Below are 19,606 nucleotides of genomic sequence, written 5' to 3' on the forward strand. Positions count from 1 at the left end.
ACCGTTTGGCATTCAACCCCGTCCTTTCCTGGTTATATCAAACACTCTGTTTCCAGAAGTGTGAACTAGACCTTAGTTGTGTGAAAGAATCGCTGGGGTTCCTGGTCCCGTGTTGTTTTGAGGAGATGGGAGAGGCCACCCCTAATTGTACTCCAGACACGTAAGGAAGAAGGAAGTGTGTTGGCCTGAAGTGGTGTTTTTTGGGAGCAAGCACCCCAGTGAAACGAGCAGGAGCACCCGTGCCAGCTCTGAATTTGGCCTTCTATCGCCTTACTGTTGTCCTGTAGAGAGCATACGCTGGCCGGCCTTCCCTAAAACTGCTTGGAAATACTTGGAAAAACTGAATGGAAAGCTTGCAGTGCCCAGAACCCAACAGTGTGGTCAGACAAGTGCTGGTATGTTTGCCTTCACCTTTTCTGGAGCGTCTCTGAGAATATTTTTGATTGTTATTATGCCATACAACGTTATTAATTATATATTTATGCATCATAGCAGTGTTTTGCACCTGGAAATAGGAGCTTCCTGCCTGGCACATTCCTCGCTTGTGGACAGAGTGGCACTGGAACACGGCACTGTCCTGCCAGGGCTCCTGCTTGTCCAGGCATGGAGAAGGGTGGGATTTTTCCCCAGAAGACTTTCTGATCTCGTATGCGGCTTAAGGAAATCCAGAGCAGTGACTGGGTAGCTGTGGTGCAGATGCGAGCATGGCCAGTGTTGTTTTGCTGCTCCTGAGTTTAAAACACAGGAAGTTCCTGCGTTTCCTTTGTCCCCTGGTGTGCCGGAGTTGTTCAGGAGACACCGTTTTAACAACGTGCAGCGTCTGCTCTTTGCTGTTCCTTTCTCTCCTGTGCAGATGCCGAGCGGCTCGGGGTATGTTTGCGGAGGGTGAGGATTTACCAGCTCTGCCCTCTGCCTTGCAGCACCTTCTGGGGCACGGCCGGGGATGCAGGCGCTCCGCGAGCCACGAGGCTGCGCTTGGCCAGGGCTTACCCGTCGGGACTAAAATAGGATTAAACCGGGTGAACCTGGAAGGGCAGGAAGCCGCACACATCACACGTGCAAGCAGGAAGGCTGTTGGGCGACGTTTCATCCGAGAAATAATTTTCGCAACGCAAAATTACTGGCAAATTTAACAGGACTTAAGAGCACCAATTAATTGCGTCCGTTGCCTGTGTTTTACTCGGCAGCTTCCCCAGGGACCCTGCTCTTTCCAAGCCTCCTCGGGAGCACAGTACTTAATGTGTGTGCGTCCACCTTTGCGTTGGAGTTGTGTAGAGAGAGGGAGAGAAAGAGCAGAATTATGAAACGAGAATATTTTAAAGGCAAAATAGGATGGAGATAAAATATACTTGCCAGAATGATCGTACTTCATCTCGGCCTGTTCTAGAAATATACGGTTTGAGCAGCATAGCTGGCGTTTATTGGTGTATTTTGTATGTGTGGCCTCACTGCTGCACGCCTCGTGAGCTAGGTGCTCTGTAGCGTCGCTGTTGGCCAGTGCAGCTCTCGCTGGTGCCCTGAGCACGTTTCGCTTCCTGCATTAGGAGGATTCAGTTTGCTCTTCTGATGACCCTTTGCCAAAAACCCTGTGGGCAGGAGCGCCGCGGCCCTCGCAGGATGGACCACAGGCAGGGGGTCCGACCTCCTTCATTGACCAGGGATTGCGGTTGCAATCGACCGCGAGCTGCTCTCATCCCAAACCAGCTTCCCGCACCAGGCCCGCCCTGAGAGCCGGCAGGGGCCTGGGCAGCACGGTCGGTGACGGCAGAGCTCGCGGCTAGCACCCGGGAGAACTGGTTTGGCCCTATGCTGGAGGGAGAAATGGGGCTCTGTCTGGAGAAGTTCAAGGAGAAAAGAGGAAAGGGTAGAAGAGAAGTTCAGGAGAAGCTCCAGGAAGAACAGAACTAGGAAGAGGGGTGAACTGAAGGAAAGCAGGAGTCATGCCAGGAGGGCCAAGCTTTGGTCCTTGCTCTGGAGGAGAGCTCAGACCATGACCAGGGCTTAGGGCTTGGTCCTTGCTCTGGAGGAGAGCTCAGACCATGACCAGAGCTGGGTCCTTGCTGTGGAAGAGAGCTCAGACCGTGACCAGAGCTGGGTTCTTGCTCTGGAGGAAAGCTCAGACCGTGACCAGAGCTGGGCTCTTGCTCTGAGGAGAGCTCAGACCACGACCAGGTCTTAGGGCTTGGTCCTTGCCCTGGAGGAGAGCTTAAGCCCGTGTGCACAGTGCAGCTGCTGGGTCAGGACACAGCACAAGGCCTGGAAACCCTCGGCGTTGCTTTCTAACAGCCGGAGCTGGAGCAGTGCCGGGAGGAGGACGTTCTGCCCATCGCTCTGGCTCCCACCTGGGGCTGTGGGCGAGGGGGTTGGCTCCCGCTTTCCCCAGGATCCAGAGGGCAGGCGCAGAGCAGAGCTGCCCCCCGGGACGCGGAGCGGAGCCCGCTGGCGCTTCCGCGACTGCACTGCGGTGCGTGCAGCGAAGGGCTGGAGCGCGCTAACGGGAGAGCGCCTTAGCGGCAACAGGTCCGCTAGGAACCCAGCAGATGGAAACACCTGTAAAACCAGGCCGTTGCTATAACAACGGCGCCTCCGTCTCCTTTCTCCTGGAAAACGGCTTGGTGCGGGCGGGATGGGGCGGAGCCGCTGGCCGGCACGCAGGGAGGCTCGGCCCGCAGCCCCACGCGCCCTTGTTGTGCGCCGGCTCTGCCACCCACGCGGCGCCTGCCCCCCATCAGGAGGCGTTTAACAAGGCGGCCTCCTAAAGTCTGGCCTTCCCCTGCTCTGCAGGCAGGGGTTTAAAGACATAAATCACAACGGGTCCTGCTTCACTTGGCTGTGGAAACCTTCGGCGAAGTGGGTTTCCATCATGCACGTGGGCATGGCTGAAGGCCTGTGTCAGCCCGGCAAGGGTTAATTTAATTTTTTGCTTGTTTGCCTTATTTTATGCTTCCGCTGCTAGATACAAATCTCTAAGCTGCTGCTAATGTAGTATATGCTTGATGCCTGCTGTAAATCACACGAGCAGCCTGTACATCACTTCTTTCAAGGAGATGGGAGGCGCGTTGCAAGGGACTCTCTCACTTCAGGCCCTGTTCTTACAGGGGGAAGGGTACGTGCTGGGATTTTAGTCCAAAACTAACTGTGGAATCCGGATGCAGTGAGGTGTTTGCCCAGGATATGGCCAGGGCCTGATATCTGAGGCATCCACTAGTTGACATGGTCGTCGGGAATGAAATCAGGATATGAAAGTGAACGTTAGCACTGAAATAATTTGATAAGAGTATTTCTGTGCTATACCCAAAAAAGCAGAGGTGCCTGTTGTTGTGGCCCCCAAAGCCTCTGAAGTGCTCGAGCCGAGACGCTTCCCCACCTCCGAGGTTTGTATCCAGCGTGTTCCCTCCAAACAAACCTTTCGTGTTATGTTTCTGACTACCTTAGAGTTGTTCAAAGAGCAAACAAAGGGAAAAGAGAGAAAAAAAATTAGATTTTTCTAGTGCCTGCAAACCCCCCAAATCCTAAAACCTCTGTAGAAAAATAACGTGGAGCTACAAACTTAGGCTTCATTTTGTTTTCATTCACAACAAAGCGAGATTTTGTGTACATTTGATATTTGATGGAAAATCGCTTTCATTTTAAAAAGCTACTTTTTTTTTTGTTGTTGTAATACAAAATAAACACAGTTATTAATATTTATGTACTGTGCCTGCTTTTCCTTCCACTGTGTATTTGTACAGGGGCGCATCCAAGTTTCGGAACATGAGGAGATCCTTAGGAGCTGGTGTTTGTGGGGCTGTCTATCGCACGATGCATTGTTTTAATTTGGTGGGACGATTGGAGGTTTGGGGGGGGTCAGATATTCCTGTATGACAAAGGTAATGGATTGGGGACAAACTAGTAAATGAGATAAGACCTGAAAATCTCTTGCTGTCTGTTTCATTACAAGGGTCCCATCTCTGCAGAGGACAAGCCCACGGCTTGTTCCCAGCTCGTATCCCGCGTGTGTCCGACTGGCACGGTAGCAATGCCCGCGTGGCCCATGGCCACGTGTCATGGGTATAGCCAAGGCTGAAGGTGCAGCCTGCTCAGACCGGCTCCTGCCAAAGCCAGGACGGGATCCGGAGTCGCTTGCCCACTTTGCGGTTGCAGGAAAAGGGGAGCTCGCCCTCTGGCATGGGAGAACCAGGCGGGATTGGGACTGTGGGAAGAAAGAAGGTTGGAGACCTCTGAGTTGGGGAAGGGGTGGGAGCTGAGTGTCTAGGCTTTTCATACCAGCAAAAATGCTGCACCAGTTGATAAAATCTGTCACTAGTTAGGCTTCTATTGTTCTGATATCAAGGATGCAAGTGTGTCCTGAGTGAGTTCGCTGGCGTTTTGACCTCTTTGCTTCCTCTCCTCCCCACTATTGTTTTCTACCTTAGCCAGAGAGGGTTGCTTTTTTTAGCTTGGTACATAAGCAGAGGGCTTAGCATTCGGTGTGGCAGGAGAGGACTGGAGCTCCTTTTATTGCTTTCCAGTACGTATTTTAACCTGAATTTGCCATACATGTTTTAACCTGAATCAAAGCTCAGATTAGTGCATTGTTTCTATAAAGCTATTATAGACAATTTTGTGGGTTTCCTGGCCTTATCTTACTGTTGCATCTGTTCATCTTTAATGGTAGATCCTAGCACAGAGTGGGTTTTTTTTTTTCCTTTTCTCTTGTGCTTTCAATTAATTAACATTGTGTAAAGTATCTTCTGTTTTTTTTTTTTTTTTTTTCCTAGGGTGGATGTATTTTTTTCCCTAATCAGTAAAAACTGATTCTCAGTATGTTTTGCAGCCAAAAACAGAGATAGTGAAATGAATCTATATTAATGAATTTTCTCAAAAAAAAAAAAAAACCCCAAAAAAACAGTAGTGTCAGTAGATGTAGCATCAGCAGCACATAGGTTTCAATGCAAGTGCTCAGTTGTTTTACAGGTATATTAAAAATAATAAAAAGATTTTTCTGAATGTCCAATTCAAGACTCCTTAAAGGAGTCAAGCTTTCAGAGGACATTGCTTAGCATATTGTGAAAACAAAACTCCCATCTACATGTTAGGCACCACTGAGTTTAAATATTCTGTTTGCTCCAGAAAATCTGGATAGTTTGGAGAGAGATTTGTCAGCTCTGCAGCAGTGGGCCTGCACTCTGCTGCAATTGCTTTAGTTTTTGATAGTCTTCTCAAAATGATTGAAAGTGTAGAAATGAAATCAAGGAAAAGTCCAAATCAGAGTACTTGAAAACCTATTGTCACTGTTAGGCATGGTGGGAAATACCTGTTCCAGAGTTGGAGCTGTTTTCTGGTTTGGGTTTTTGTTTGCGTGTTGTTTGTTTGTTTGTGTTTGCCTGTGCAGTTGGTTAATTCTTCCCTCTTGTTTTGCTTTCAGCTTCAAGAGACGGTGAAAAGGAAGTTGGAAGGCGCCCGTTCCCCTCTCAATGGAGAGCAGCAGAACGGCGTTTGCGACGGCAGCTTTTCCCCAACCAGCAAGCGGATACGGAAGGATGTGCCAGGCATCGAGGCAATCAACAGCTTGCCCAACAACTTGCCTTTGCCTGCTGTTTCTCCGCTTCACCAGCTGGACATGAAGGCTTCCCTGCCCTTGCAGAACAGCAGAACTCATAGTGGTGGGCTGGAAGACCTGGGTAAAAACGGTGGACTTTCAGAGATAAAGCTCCCTGTTAACGGTTGCAACGAGCTAGACGATGGTTTTAACATCCTGCAGAACAAGGAACTAAAGCAAGAGCCTTTGGATGACCCTACCTGCATAGACACTTCTGAAACGTCTCTTTCCAACCAGAACAAGCTCTTCTCGGACATTAATCTGAACGATCAAGAGTGGCAGGAGCTAATAGATGAGCTGGCAAACACAGTTCCAGAAGACGATATACAAGATTTGTTCAACGAGGACTTTGAAGAGAAGAAGGAGTCGGAATTTCCCAGGCCGGCCGCGGAGGCCCAGGAGAGCACGAGCGTTAAAAGCGATCCATCTCATTCTCCGTTTGCTCATGTCCCCTTAGGATCCCCCCAGGTGAGGCCTTCTTCTTCCGGTCCTCCCTTTTCAAACGTCTCCACGGCCTCTAGCGCGACGTCGGTATCCAGTGCTCCAGCCGCTCCCGTCCCTGCTGGCTCGCCAGCAAACGGTGTTGTTCAGTCCCCTCAGACTCCCAGCCAGGCGCACACCCCGGGCCAAGCGCAGGCGCGCTCGGGAAATGGATATCTCATGAATCCAGCGGCGGGGACGGTGGCGGCGTCGGCGCCTGGGCCTGTCAGTATCCCCAGTGCTGACTTGTCTCCCGCTGAGCAGCTCAAGCAGATGGCAGCGCAGCAGCAGCAGAGAGCTAAGCTAATGCAGCAGAAGCAGCAGCACCCAAATCAAGCCTCAAGCTGGTCTCCTGTGGGCCCTCCATCTAGCCCCTATGGAGGACCCTTCAGCGCAGACAAACCAAATAGTCCAATGATGTATCCTCAAGCCTTTAACAACCAAAACCCAATAGTGCCTCCCATGGCAAATAATCCACAGAAGCCCACAATTAATAACTACCTCCCTCAAAATCACATGAACATGATCAATCAGCAGCCAAATAACTTGGGCACAAATTCTTTAAGCAAACAGCCCAATATGCTCTCGTATGGCAACACGAAACCTCTGAGCCACTTCAGCGCTGAGCTGAGTCAGAGGATAACGCCACCCATGGCCAACGCCAGCAAGAACCCCATGCTGCCCTACATCCAGCAGCAGCAGCAGGCCCAGCAGCCGCAGATGCAAGCGCAGATGGCGCACCTGAGCGAGGAACAGAAACGCTTGCTCATCATGAAGCAGAAGGGAATGATGAACCAGCCCATGGCGTACGCAACGCTTCCTTCCCTTGGTCAGGTGAGCGATACGTGTCGGAGGAAAACGCGTGCCTGTTGGCTGTGCACAACCATAGAGGGGTTAAGGTTCAGCAGCAATTCGTACGGGCTCCTGCTTAGCTCGGTGGGAAGCGTGGGATGTCATTACAGGTGCTTCTTGGATTCCTTGTGTGATGTTGGCGCGCGATCATTTCATAAAATGATTGACCTGATGTAGCTTTGCGTTTTGGAAACGTCCTTAAACGACTGTTTTCTTCAACTAGCACTCTTTCCTGTGCTGCTTTTGGTGCTTAGGGCTACTCTGGGAAGTCTGGGTTTTGCAGTCACTTCCCCTCTGAGAGCTTGTTTTCTTTGTGGTAACGTGCTTGATGCTGTTGGATCCCAAGCCATTGTACAGCTCATCTTGAGCAGCTGGCACACACAGTGCAGCCAGCGTCGTAACGAGAGGCCTGATCGGCTGTCTTCTCCTTCCTGCGGTGGGGATCCAGCCAACTTTAAACTGAGTATTTGGCATTTTGGCTCAGAGATCAAAGGAAGGGCATTTTGAGAGCTTGAGTGCCTTTGATTCCCACTGGAAGAAGCAACTCAATTAAATGTTTTTAGTGGTGCTCAAACCAGCCCTGAAATGGGAGGATTTATTCCAGGACTTTTAAGCAGTCGTGAACTACTTTGTGGTGAATCTATGGAGTCTTGTGATTTACTTTGGGCAGGGAACTAGAGCCTTGATGGCTTGAGTGACTTGACGTTACCATCTGACTTGTGTTCCATGCTTGTTTCTAGCACAGCTGCTGCCAGATTTAGGGAATATTTTGGAATCGGTTATTAACTGACTTGAACCCCATCGTTTCTTCGGTCAGCTGCATATTCCTTCAGCACCTGTAAGATCTGCATACCAGTGTAATGGAGAGGCTCAAGAATGACTTTTGTGGATGTTGCTTTGAGGCTTTTGGAAAGAATTCATGGTAGTAACGCATTTACAAGGAGGATGATACCTTCACAGAAGTTGCGTGGAATGCCAGGGATTGATGGTACAGTGCACTAGCAGAATGGTTGGTTGGTAGTTTTAGCGCAACAGCCTTTGACCAAATTGACTGTTGTCCTGCCGCGCCACCTGCAAGGGCTGCTTCCCCAAGCAGGCTTTAGCTGTGACTCACAATAGTGCATCTACAAATGCAGCGTAATTTGATGTTTTTTCAGCCCGTGGAGTTTGGGAATCTACCAATAGGAGGAGCAGGAGCTTTCCCAGGCCCTCCACGTGTTACTCAAAGTGAATTGCGAAGTAGAAAGAAATGTTCATCTGCCTCATGTTCTTAGTTCAGGATGCATGGTGGCAGCTCAAAGATTTGTCTTTCTGCTCTGATTTTGCTTGCCGGTTGCATTAGAAATATTACGTCTAATCCATATTAATTTATTTATTTGTTTATCTTTTTAATGAAGACTTTCCTGGGTCAATACTGTGGTAATGACCTAAAATTCAGACCGTAATCTAAGCTATAGATGTGTCAAGTTTTAGCTTGAGAGGCAGGGAGTGTTTGGTCACTCTGTCTAATGCTTTATAATGTCTTTGTAATTTCTTTGTTTTTTGTTAAACTCATTGAACTCAAAGACCCATCAAACAGCTCGGAGGAAGACCTGTCTATGTGAAAGAGCTAATGCCATCTCCATTTGAAAAGCTGAGAAATTCATGTTAATATATCACCTCACTTCTCCAGTGAGAGCAGGAAGTCAAGATTTCACATATCTCGTCTTGGTTCTCTTTTTTTTTAATATATGAAAAACTAGACACTTGTTTAAAAATAGATGTCCTTCCAAAAAACAAGATGAGACGTTAAGTCGTTTGTGTATCTCGTAAAGACGAAACGTAAAGGAAGGCCATATTTTGCTGAATAGTGTATGCTGTTCACACTTAATAACCCAGTGAGAACAAGGGACGCCTTGCTGGTGCATAGGAGCAGAAAGGTCCCTTCAGACCCCGTGGAACCCCCTTCCCTCCACAGGAGGGATTTTGTTGGGTAAGCAAGGCTGAAATAATAGATTTCTAACTGTAATGTATATATTTTTTTCCCTTTATTGCTTCTCTGAAAAACATTTTCCTGTGGAAAATTGGAAAGCTTCTTACAGGGATATGTGCTGGGTTAGAGAAGGATTGTTTCTGCAAAGGTGCTAAAAAGATATGCTGATGTTTTGGAGTTAAATCCACACTGATGGAGATTATCTGATTCTCCTACTTAACTGCAAGATGCAGCCGGTCAGAGTTGCCAGAGCATGTATGGAAAATAAGGATATTGCACTCTGTTTGAAGCACATTTCTGAATTTAAAGTGAATGTATCTCTCTGTGAGTTGTAATTTTGGTCTTTGACCTAGACCCGTGAAAATATGTGTGTGTGTTAAATAATCATGAGGATTTAACAATCGGCATTTAGAGAAACCAAATACAGCTATAGATTGTGCATCTCTTGATTAGCCCTGAGCTTGTGTTTCTGTTGGGTGACTTGTGCAAAGGCTTGCTGAAGACTTGCAAGGTGATTGAGGGAGCCTCAGGCATGTACAGAACCACGTGGTCTTATTTCCACTTCTGTACAATTAGAGTATGTCCCGTGGTGTGTGTGCACGTGCACATAGGTATGGATCAACCCATGTCCATTTGGGCTGAAGGCAGTTTCCTCACCCCATGGTCACAGCTCGCTGCTCCTCATCCCCCGTGCTTGTCCCTGGCCACAACCCGCTGCTCCCTATCCCCCGTGTTTGGCCTTGGCCCCACTCGCTGTCCTGCGTTGGCCCCGTGCTGTTTGTCAGCACATCGTGGCAGGTGCTGTCCCTTAGCCCTTTCCTTTTTCTGCGCTGCTCTTCCCTTCACACTTAGCTCTAGGCTCTAGGCTAGGTCGAGTCTGATTTTTGCTGGGGTTGGTTACTCGCAGCCCTTCAGGGCTAGAGATCTTATGCTATTTTGGTATCCACGTGATGCTAAAAGAAAGTGGTTTCATACCAAGATGCAACAGTGTGTGTGTTTTGTTTGTGTTTTTGTTCTTTAAGGTGATTTAAGAATCAAAAGTAAGCCTAAAAAAACCTGTTCTCTCAAAAGCTAGAGCTTTGCTTAACCTAAAATGTTCTGTTTGAGCTTTGACAGAGTTTAGAAGGTTTTACTGGAGGCTTTCTTTCTTTTTTATTTTTATTTTTAAGTAATTCCAAATTAGCAGGAGCAAAACCATTTTCTTTGGAAAATCTCAGGATTGTTGTTTATGTCTTTTGTTGGTTCCAGCTGTTCAATATGTATGCGTAATGCTAGGGGAAAAAAGCCATCTGACGGAGTAGATGTTGAATGGCTGAGAGTGAATCTGATGGTTTGAGCCAAGAGAGTGAGCGCAAGTAATGAGAGGTCGAAACAAAACAGAATCCTCTGTGGGTGTAAGAAAAATAAAACCAAACTGCAGCTCTCTGCTTGCCTGAGACTGAGGATGCTGCAATTATAGTTCCTATTGAAACCACTAGTTATTCTATTTTCAAGCGGGTGGATATGAATGAAGGGGAGAAGAGACACCACGCTGGAGAAATATCTTCAAATTCTCTTTTCCATCTTTTGTTTTAAGCTTATAAATTAAAGATGTGTCATCTGCTCAGTCTGTTTTTGCATGCGAAGGATAAATGGAGGTCTGTGTCCAGAGAACATTTCCAAAATGTAACTGCCTTGCCCTTTTTTTAACTGCAAAAGAATGTTTCTCACTGGAATTGTAAAGAGATGTTACAGTATTTTGAAGGTTGTCTTCAGGATAGTGAGAAAAAGAGATTGCAGGAGATTGCTGATATTCTGGGATTTGGCTTTTTTAATGTCTGTTTTGGCGGGGTTGGAGAAGGGGGAGGAAGTGCCCGCGTTGGTGTTCACTAAATCCAAGCGTGACCGAGGGAGGCTGGGACGGGAAGCACGACTGGAGCTTAGAGGATCACTTGCTGCACAACCCGCAGAGACGTCCCAGCGAGTGCCGGTCCCTGCAGCGACTGCCTCTCTGCTACCGCTGTTCGCAAAAGGTTTGTCCTTCCTTTTGCTCATGCCCCAATTCTCGCCCCGGGAATCAGTCTCCCGGGGGTTCCTAAGGGCAGAACGGGTAGTCAAAATGTACCCGGGTGGATTCTCACCCATTCCCTGGGTGGTTTGTAGGCTGTAGCCCGGCCTTACCATCCCAGTTGTTGTTTGCCCGTTCAGGTAGGAAAGTGGCATATTAGTGTCCAGATCTCTGGTAACAACAGTCGGGCAACACGAGGCTGATTTCAGATCTCCATGGCTCAGTCGTTAAAGAAACCAAACAAAACCAAGGGTCACCTAGTGGATATTTCCTCATTAACTACTTTTTGATGTGTGTGTGTGTGTGTGTGTGTGTACTTTTTACCTGGGGTATACTTTGTTCACTCTATATTTTTTTTCTCTAATTCTAAGTTTTTCCTTGAATCTGTTGGGAAATAGTAGCATAGCAGCACTGCTTCTGTGTCCCAGGTGGACTGATCATCTTACCATGGACTGCTTTGGTGAAAGCTGTTTTCCATGAAACCACACTGATGGGTATTCCTGTTTTATCCTGAGTCATCACTGGCAGAGAAATGAAAATCTCTCTTGTGGTGTTCTGATGGAAATCACGTCAGAACAACCAGTCTTTCCCTCTTTTTAAATACTGTAACTGTCACAGTATTCAGGTCTCGGAAACTTCTCCCGTTTTCCAGCATTTGTTAAAATCCCTTGTCGTACAGTTTGTTTTTCACCTAGCTTCTGAAGATTCATAGCAGGAGTTATTCCAGCCTCAAAGAAATTGTCTGGTGTGACTTCTAGAAACACAAAATTTATATCGCTGCCTGCCTGAGAAGTGTATTAAATCTGCCCTGTTTTGAAGTCACCTTGACGGCGTACGTTTTTTCCCCTGTACATTCTAGAGTGCTGCACGAAGGGCAGTTTCTCCTTGCACTGAGGAAGGCCTGCTGCTCTGTGGCTATAACATCCTCCAACACGTGCCCGGCGTCTCTCCCTCAGGTTTATTAGCTGCAGCTGCAGTCTCGGAGCGCGGTGTCTTTGAAACGCCTGCAGCAGCAGCGGAGCACGCGGAGCGCTTCCCCTTCCGCCTCTTCTTGCCACCCTCTCCTGCCAGTGCAAGTTGTCACCATCAGTTTCAATTTTCCACCCACTTCCAGCTGTATTGGCCACAGGCCCTTCCTCAGTGTCCACGAGCCTTTCCAGGCTCTTTGGTTTGCCTTATAGGCTCCTAGTGCTAGTCTATGGATAGCGTAAAGCCGTGTTCTTCCCACACTGTGCTTTGCTTGGATCTGTCGCGTGCGGACAGCACAGCACCATGGTCTGCACTGGTGTGTTTGTACCACGCTCTCCTCCCGGGCCGCGGTGCTGAGGCACCGAGCGTGTTACAAACTGGTGCCTGTCATGTTCAGCTGTAGGCCCAGAGTTCAGCACGTGCTTCGGACCCGTCATTGTCATGTGGAGGGAATGCTCGGTGTATTTTGTTCTCATCCAAAGAGCCAGACTGAAAGCTCCCATCCTTGGCAGTGCGCTGGGCATTGCTGCTGAGGTGCCTCAGGGCTGGCAGAGCTTGTGGAATCCCTGTCTGGATGTGCCGTGTGGCGATCCGATCCCCTTTCCTCCACCCTAGGGTCCACAGGGATGCAGGTCAGCCAGCAGGGAGCAGAGCCTGTTTCTCAGCAGCCTTCTGCTAATTGTCGCTGTTGAGCTTTGAGTACGACAAGCGTCAAAGATAAGCTGGCCTTTTTTTTCTCACAGAACAATCATTTTAAGTGTCCTTTTCCCAATCATTTTTAAAATCCATTGATAAATGAGAGATTAGCCTTCATGAGCAATTCAGCAGTGTGCTGTGACTGTAGGGATCTGCACATTCCCGCCCGCTGTCCCGATCCCGGGAGGTTTCCAGCCTCGGCCCTGCTTCGGAGCGGAGCCGGGGTGTCATTTCTCCCCTCCCGGAGCTGCGGTGTCATTTCTCCCCTCCCTGCTGACGCTGATTTTGCAGTTGCCTTTTGACTATTGCCTGGCAAAGCTGTTTGTCAGGCAGTCAGTCAGCAAGGGCTCAAAGGCTACAGGGTGTCCTGTAATTGCGGAGCCTCTTTTGGGCTATGAATAGACTGTGGTTGCCTCGAGAGCAAGCTCGGCCCTGTTTTCGGCCCTCCCGCGCGTCCCTGCGTGCGCGATGCCGCGGGCCTCGTGCACCTCCGCGCTGTGCGTGTCTCTGCAGAAAGCGTCGCCGTGCTGCGTGCGGAGCCTCGCAGCGCTGTCACCGTGTGCGTGCGTTGCCTGCGCCTTCCTGCCTGTGCGTGGAGGGCACGCGCTGCGGGGAGCCGCCCGGCCCCGTGCCGAAGCTGCGGGCCCTGTGCGGCTCCTTTTGGGAGGTGTTCAGAGCCTGGAACTCGCCTTAGCTCCCTGCCTCTCTGCCTGCCCTGGGTCCCTCTGGGGGACTCTGCTTCCATCACTAATCGAGGCTACCTGGATGGTTGTGAATGTTTTGGCACAAGGCTGAGGTGCATTTTGCGGTACCGAGCCCTCGTTTTATCTTCTATTTTGTTTACATTTGTTTTCCTCCATTTTCTGGCCTTTTCTCCAGTGCTTTCCATAGGGTTTCAGGATGTGCAGCCCTAGTGCTCCCTACAAGCTTTAGTTAGAAGCACAAGTGTTGCCTCCAGCAAGATCTCCTAAGGCCTGGGATGAGTACGTGCCTGTGCTGGGAACGCCTAATGCCTCCGGAGAGCTTGTCCCACAGAGCGCTTCAGAGGGCACGTTTGGAGGCGCTGCCAAAACCCCGCTGGTGCATCTAATTCGCCCAAGAATTTGGCTTGTGCTTTCTCAGCAGAGCTCTCACTCCCCATGGGCAGTGGGCATCGCGCCCTGCTTGCTGCCGTGGTGGGGCAGCCTCGCGCTAAGCCCCAGGCGGCCGGCCTGGTTGCGATGGGGAGAGAGCCGCCCGGCTGCGGAGCGTGCCGCTCTCGCGCGGTGCCCGCGCGTGTCCTTGCGGAGCGTGTGCCCGTGTGCCGGGAGCGCGCTGCGAGCCAGCAAGGTGCCCGCGAGCATCCGCCCGGGCTGTGTCCGCAGCTCCTGCCGGCGGGCGCCTGGCTCGCGGGCACCGCTGCGAGCTTGTTGGCGGCGCCCGCGCTACGGCGGCGGCGGGAGCTGTCTGGACAGGGTCGCGTATCCCTCAAGACAGCGAGCACAAGTCCATTAGCGCTGTCACAAGAGCATGTTTTGATGTTTTATCTGCCTCTTTTTCACTTCTGCTTCACACTTGTGTGAGACTCCCACTGAAGTCTGTTCCGTGCCCCAGGAGCGCAGCCTTTGGCCCTCCGTGTTCGCGTCCTCCTGTGAAAGCTCTTCTGCCAGGTTCCTTGCTGCAAAGTGAAATCTCCGTTTTTTTGCTTTAAAAGAATAGTGGTGTACCTGTAATCTGCTTTTCTGTTTCCTTATGCTGTTTGGAAAGATCATTTCTTTAAGAAACAGGAACAAAAAGATTGTGAAGGGTCAGTCCAGAAAGAATTTCAGGTCTGCCCTGAGCAGATACATCCTTCTTTTCTGAGCTGACATTCCTTACAGGCTTGAAAGATAACATCCTCAGAGGAAACTGCATTTTGAATTAATTTTTATACACAATATTGCCTGGAGAAAGGAAGGTTCCTGTGACTGCCCGGTGTGAACCTTCTGGGGAATTACTGTTCCAGTGGGTACGTCTTTCCCTCCGACTCCCGTCCATCACCTGCAACGTTTGCTGTCCCGCATGATCTTTCTCTTCCTTTGCTCTTCCCTCTATTCCGCTGCCATTTTTCCCCTCCCTTCCTGCCAGCCGTAGCCTTTGTGGCTCCTTATTTAGCTTTTCCTTCTCTGCCTTCCTTTCTATCTGTTTAATAGCCCTGGGTTTTGGTATTGTCACAGGGTACAGGAAATCACTCTAGACACCGTGGCTCTATGTGGTCTGCACACCTCCCGCTGCTGCAAGTGGTATGAAATATTTGTTGTCATATTAAATGTTTTTTAACCAGTCATGAGACAGATGAAGGGCTGAGGGATCTCAGATATAATCTCCCTAATGTGGTGGCACCATCCGTGTGATAAATTTGGCTGCTGCACCTTCAGTCTGCCCTCTAATCCATCTCAGCCCAGACTTCAGCATTTCCAAACACGCAGCAGCTTCAAACACAACATGTTGTTTTAAACCATCTGCCTGAGGAATGTTTCTTTTTTTCCCTCCCTCCATCATAAAATTGCTCTGGATCATGACTGCTTGCAGTTTACCCTTATTGTGGATGACTATACATGTATATGTGTGTATATTTATTTGTGTATGTGTGTATGTAAGTTTTCTGTTGTTTTCTATTGTTCAGTTGCCAGTGACATCCTGTTTTGTCTGTGCTACCAGACAGCGGCAGCATGTTCTTTCAAGCCTCAGAATGGACATAAAAGCCATTTTAGGTGCTTTGGGAGCGCCTTTTAAGCAGTATTAATGGTAGGTTGCCTTGCTGTCCGTGTCCCGTGAAGCTGGTCTCCTCATTTGAAGGCGGCTTCGCTGTTCCCATGGAGGGATGCATGGAACAGGAATCCTTAGAGCCTGCCGGGGGGTTCTGCAATGACTTGTGACACGTGCAGTGGCTGCCTGGCCCTTGGGTGAGGAGCAGCAGGCAGCCCAGGTGCTCCCTGCGCTCCGGCCTTTAGCCCCGACGAAGCAGCAGGAAAGGCTGCAGCCCACTGCAGGGTGGCGGAAAGGTGCCCTCCGGCGCCAGGCTCGCAGCAGAGCCCTTTGGGAGAGGGTTTTGCTCCGCTCACCTGCACTAGGAGCAGTGCAGACGACATGGATGGGTTTGCTCATGCTCCCGAGGAGCACGTTCCTCCAGGAAAATACGGGCACCTGGGAATACTTCACCAATAGTTTTGAAATCCGTGCACATGAGAGGATACTGGTGCATCGTTTCCTTTTTGAGGTGGTCTTTAATTGCTTCTCAGATTTTTTGACATAAAAAAATGGAGGTTACTGTGCTGGTTACTGGGAACTGCGTGGTCTTGCTCTCCTCCTTTTTCCTTGCTTGCTCTGTCCCTTCACTTCCCCTGCTAACAGAGCTCGCTTTCTCACCTGCACAGCCCTTGCACTTGCATCAGGATTGCACAGTCTGCCCCCCTGGGTGTGTTAATGAAATTGGAGTAATGTTTTTCCTTGTTCTGTAGGATTAGTTTCTTCTTTTTCAAAGACTCCTTTTGGTCTCTCAAAATTAGCTCACCACTATGTGAAAAACAGCCCACTGTGATCACGGCTTAGTTGCACAATGCCTGCACTTTCTTGAGTGTTGTTCCCGTCTTTCCAAGATTAAGTAAAACCCAGTGGGTTGGACTTTGGATCTGCATCATAAAGGACAAAGAGGCAGTTCGCAAATCCTTTCTTTCCATCCTTATTCGTTGCAGTTTGGGACCTGAAGGCTTGAAATACTTTCTGCTTGCCAAGAGGAAACTTTATGTATAATACGTGGAGATGCCATTATGCCAATTAGCGTTGTTAGGAAAATCAATGTATGCGTGTCATCCAACAGCCAGCAACGATCTTCTCGCAATCAGCAACTTATCATGCGTTGCCAGTGCACTGGGGCCAGGACTATTTTATTCAGATAAATCTCTCATTCATTTAGTCGGTAAATCACGGTGCACTTCATGATAGTCATTTTTAATGCGATTGCGTTCTGCTGAGTTTTAATCAGGCATAATGGTTTTTTCTGGCAGGGAGGTCGGCCTGTGGCCTCGTCCCTCCCAGCCGGGCTCTGCCTGGAGCACTGGGAAGACACCGGGAAATACAGGAGAAGGCTTGGGAAGACAAGCCGTTAAAACTGGCTCCGAGCAGCGGGTGCTTTGCTGAGGCTTTAACCTCCAGTGTCGCGTTTGAGCCGATGTTTGCATCCATGCTCCTGTTCCCGGGCAAGAGCGCCTTTATCCCACTGCATCCCACGGAGGGATGAGGAGCTGTGGGAGGAGACACTGAACCCGTGACAGGTTTTAATGAAAGGGAGACTCTTTGCTTTGGGGTCCTGATTCTGAGCCCCGAATGAACGTTAGGCTGGGTCTTGCTCTCCCCTGAGCTGGTAGAAAGACGCCTGGCGTCGTCAGCTGCGGCAGGAGTGCGCCCTGCTCTCTCCCACTTGCAGCTTCCATGGAATTTTGCTCCTTGTGCCTCCTTTTTCTGAACAGTTGGCAAAAGCCATCTCCTCCTTCCTCCCTGCCAATCCCTTCCTCCTTCCAATCTTTCCGGCTGTTTTCCTTGCACTCTTGCCGTCACGTGTTTCTCCTGCTCAGAAAAGATTGATTTGTCCACCAGAAAGCCACCTCTTCTGCATTCTGGCCTCCCTGTAGAACAGACTAAACCAAACCGTCTTGTGGCGCGGACGGGGTTTTCCTCTGCTTGCTTTCCATGTGTGTAAGTCTTCACAACAGAATGAAGTATCCCTTGGAAGGCTGACAGCCTTCCTTGGGGATGTAAGTTGCTGTATGAGTAGAAGACCCTTCTGGTGTCCCAAAAGATCAGCCACTGATCTTGGAACAGCCTTTTAAGTCCTTTCCCCAGAATTCCTAATTTTTCTTTTTCGTTGTTCTACTTGGAGAGTAACAATGTGGAGACTGGTGGCTCTTCCTCTTACCAGGGCAGCAAAGATGGGGGAAAATAATTGTCCATGGGTTTTGCAGGAAATCTTCCCAGCCGTATCCAAGTACCAGGGCACCTCCTCCTAATAGTGCTACAACTCTCCACTCCGCTATGACTTCCATGCCGAGCCTGACGTGCTCTTTTTGGGCCTGGTTGTTTCTAATTACCCTCTTACAACTCCAGAATATTTGTTGAAGTTATCAGGGTTATACAGAAGCCAAAAAAAAAAAAAAAAAAAAAAAGAATTGACTCATTTGTTGGGTAAATGGCAATCGAGTAAGCCTTTGGGGGGCTGTTTGTTTGTTTTGTTTTTGTTGGTTTTGGGTTTTGTTAAGATTTAAGAGCAGAGCACCCTGAAGGCATTTTATATCTTAAGAGGTTCTCTCTCTCTTTCTTTCTGTTTCTCTCTCTCTCTCTCTCTGTGTTTCTATCTGCCTCTCTAATGCATCTTTGCCCACAGCCCTGTGCATTAGCAATGCAAAGCAGGTTGCCGAAGCCGGGGAATCCGAGCCCTTCCAGATGAGCACTGTGATTAAAAAAAAAATAAAAAAAAAATCTAGGAAGAATAAAGGTTTTCCAAGTGGCATATGGCGTGACAGTGACCCTGCTGTAAGGACAGGCATGCGGGGCTAATGGTAATCCTATACTGCGGGCAGATAACATCCCGAGGTTAGGAAATCAAAGCGCCAGGCTTTGGCTTAGCAGGGAATTAGCGTGCGGAGCCGGCGCGAGCTCCGGAGGAGCAGCCCTCTGCTCTCGGCCCTGCCGTGCTGCTGTCGGCCAGGCCCTCGCTCCTCCTGGCAGGAAAAGCGGATCCACGCAGCTTGCTCGGGGAGCAGCGTGTCCTTAGCCGGGCTGCGGGCGCGGGATGAGCTTGGAGAGGTGCCTGTCCCCACCATACCTCGTGTGAGGGGACTGCTGCGAGGGCGGGAACGAGCCGGGAGCCGCTTGGTCCCGCGCTGTTGGAGAGCCGCGTGAGGGTGCGGAGTGGCGGGGATCCGGGGATACTTGCATATCCCGGCCGAGCGGCTCCTCTGCGCTGGTGCTGCGCTCCAGGGCGAGGGAGGACGTGGTCCCAGTGAAGCAGAGCAGGGATTTCTCCGAGGAGCTGCTGCTGCCCCCTCATTCCCCAGCCGCCTCTCTGCCCCGCTGCCTGTGGCTTTCCTCACCTTTTCCCTCTTTCCTGTGATTTTAGGGGTATTTAATAAAGTCATCTTCACTTACTCACATATTCTCATACTGATACCGCGTTTCTGGAAAGCCAGAAGTGAATGGATCCTCTGTTTCTTGGCGTGGGTTTGGATGTAGTTTAGCAGCTTCTAGCTAAGCTTGGTTTTCACATGTTCCTGATTATAACCAGGGTCAATGAAAAAGACAGTCAGACTAACCTGAAACATTTCAAGCATATTCACAAAATATCTTTTTATGCTTTTATTTCTCCACACCTGAAGCACAAAAGCAGCAATCCAAAGGCAGCATATAATTTAGGATGGGAAAAAATGTTTTGAAGCTCTTTTTGGAAGGAAATCTCCTGGCTCAGTTGCGGAAAACAAAGGGACGTGTATTTGAGGAATGTGGTAGCGTTCTGAAAAGCGTATGCACATTTTATATGGATTATTGTTGGTCAGGAATGGAGATCTGTCCTATTTCTTTTTAATTATATCTAAGATGGTTTCTAGTGGACTCATTGGCATAGCATTTAGAGGTGAAGTGCAATATAAGTTCATTTTAAAAAAAGGAAATATCTTATCACTCTGAGGTTGAGGTGCTTTATCTCTTTTATTTATTTTAAGAAGCACAAATCAGATTTTTTAATACAAATTTTGGAATGAATGTGAGGTTTTGTCCTTGTTGTAGAAGAAAAGCTGTGGTGTTTATTGCTGTTTCTGCTTGCATTTTTGCATTCAAATGGTGGTGTTATTAAAAATATATATTTTTTAAATTGGCATCTGAGCGTATCTGTCTCTGCTTTCCTGTCACATAATTTGCTGCCTTCTTTTTTCGTTTTTCCCCTGCACGTGGGTTATATTGCCTTGCTTAGAATAACGTTTGATGGGGGACAAGCTGCAAC

General features: G+C 49.1%; 1 protein-coding gene across 1 annotated transcript in view; it reads left to right on the top strand.

The window, feature by feature from the left end:
• Window positions 1-5,602: 5,602 nt before the first annotated feature.
• MAML3 (mastermind like transcriptional coactivator 3) overlaps window positions 5,603-19,606 on the top strand; it is a 59,291-nt gene continuing 45,287 nt past the window's right edge. The window contains exons 1-2 of the mRNA XM_026042604.1: window positions 5,603-6,282; window positions 6,433-6,895. Of these exons, the coding sequence (XP_025898389.1) occupies window positions 5,603-6,282; window positions 6,433-6,895 (1,143 nt within the window). The remainder of the gene's footprint in view (window positions 6,283-6,432; window positions 6,896-19,606) is intronic.

This window comes from Nothoprocta perdicaria, unplaced genomic scaffold (assembly GCF_003342845.1).
Source record: "Nothoprocta perdicaria isolate Ctin4 unplaced genomic scaffold, notPer1 scaffold_31, whole genome shotgun sequence".
In the NCBI taxonomy this organism is placed as follows: Eukaryota; Metazoa; Chordata; class Aves; order Tinamiformes; family Tinamidae; genus Nothoprocta; species Nothoprocta perdicaria.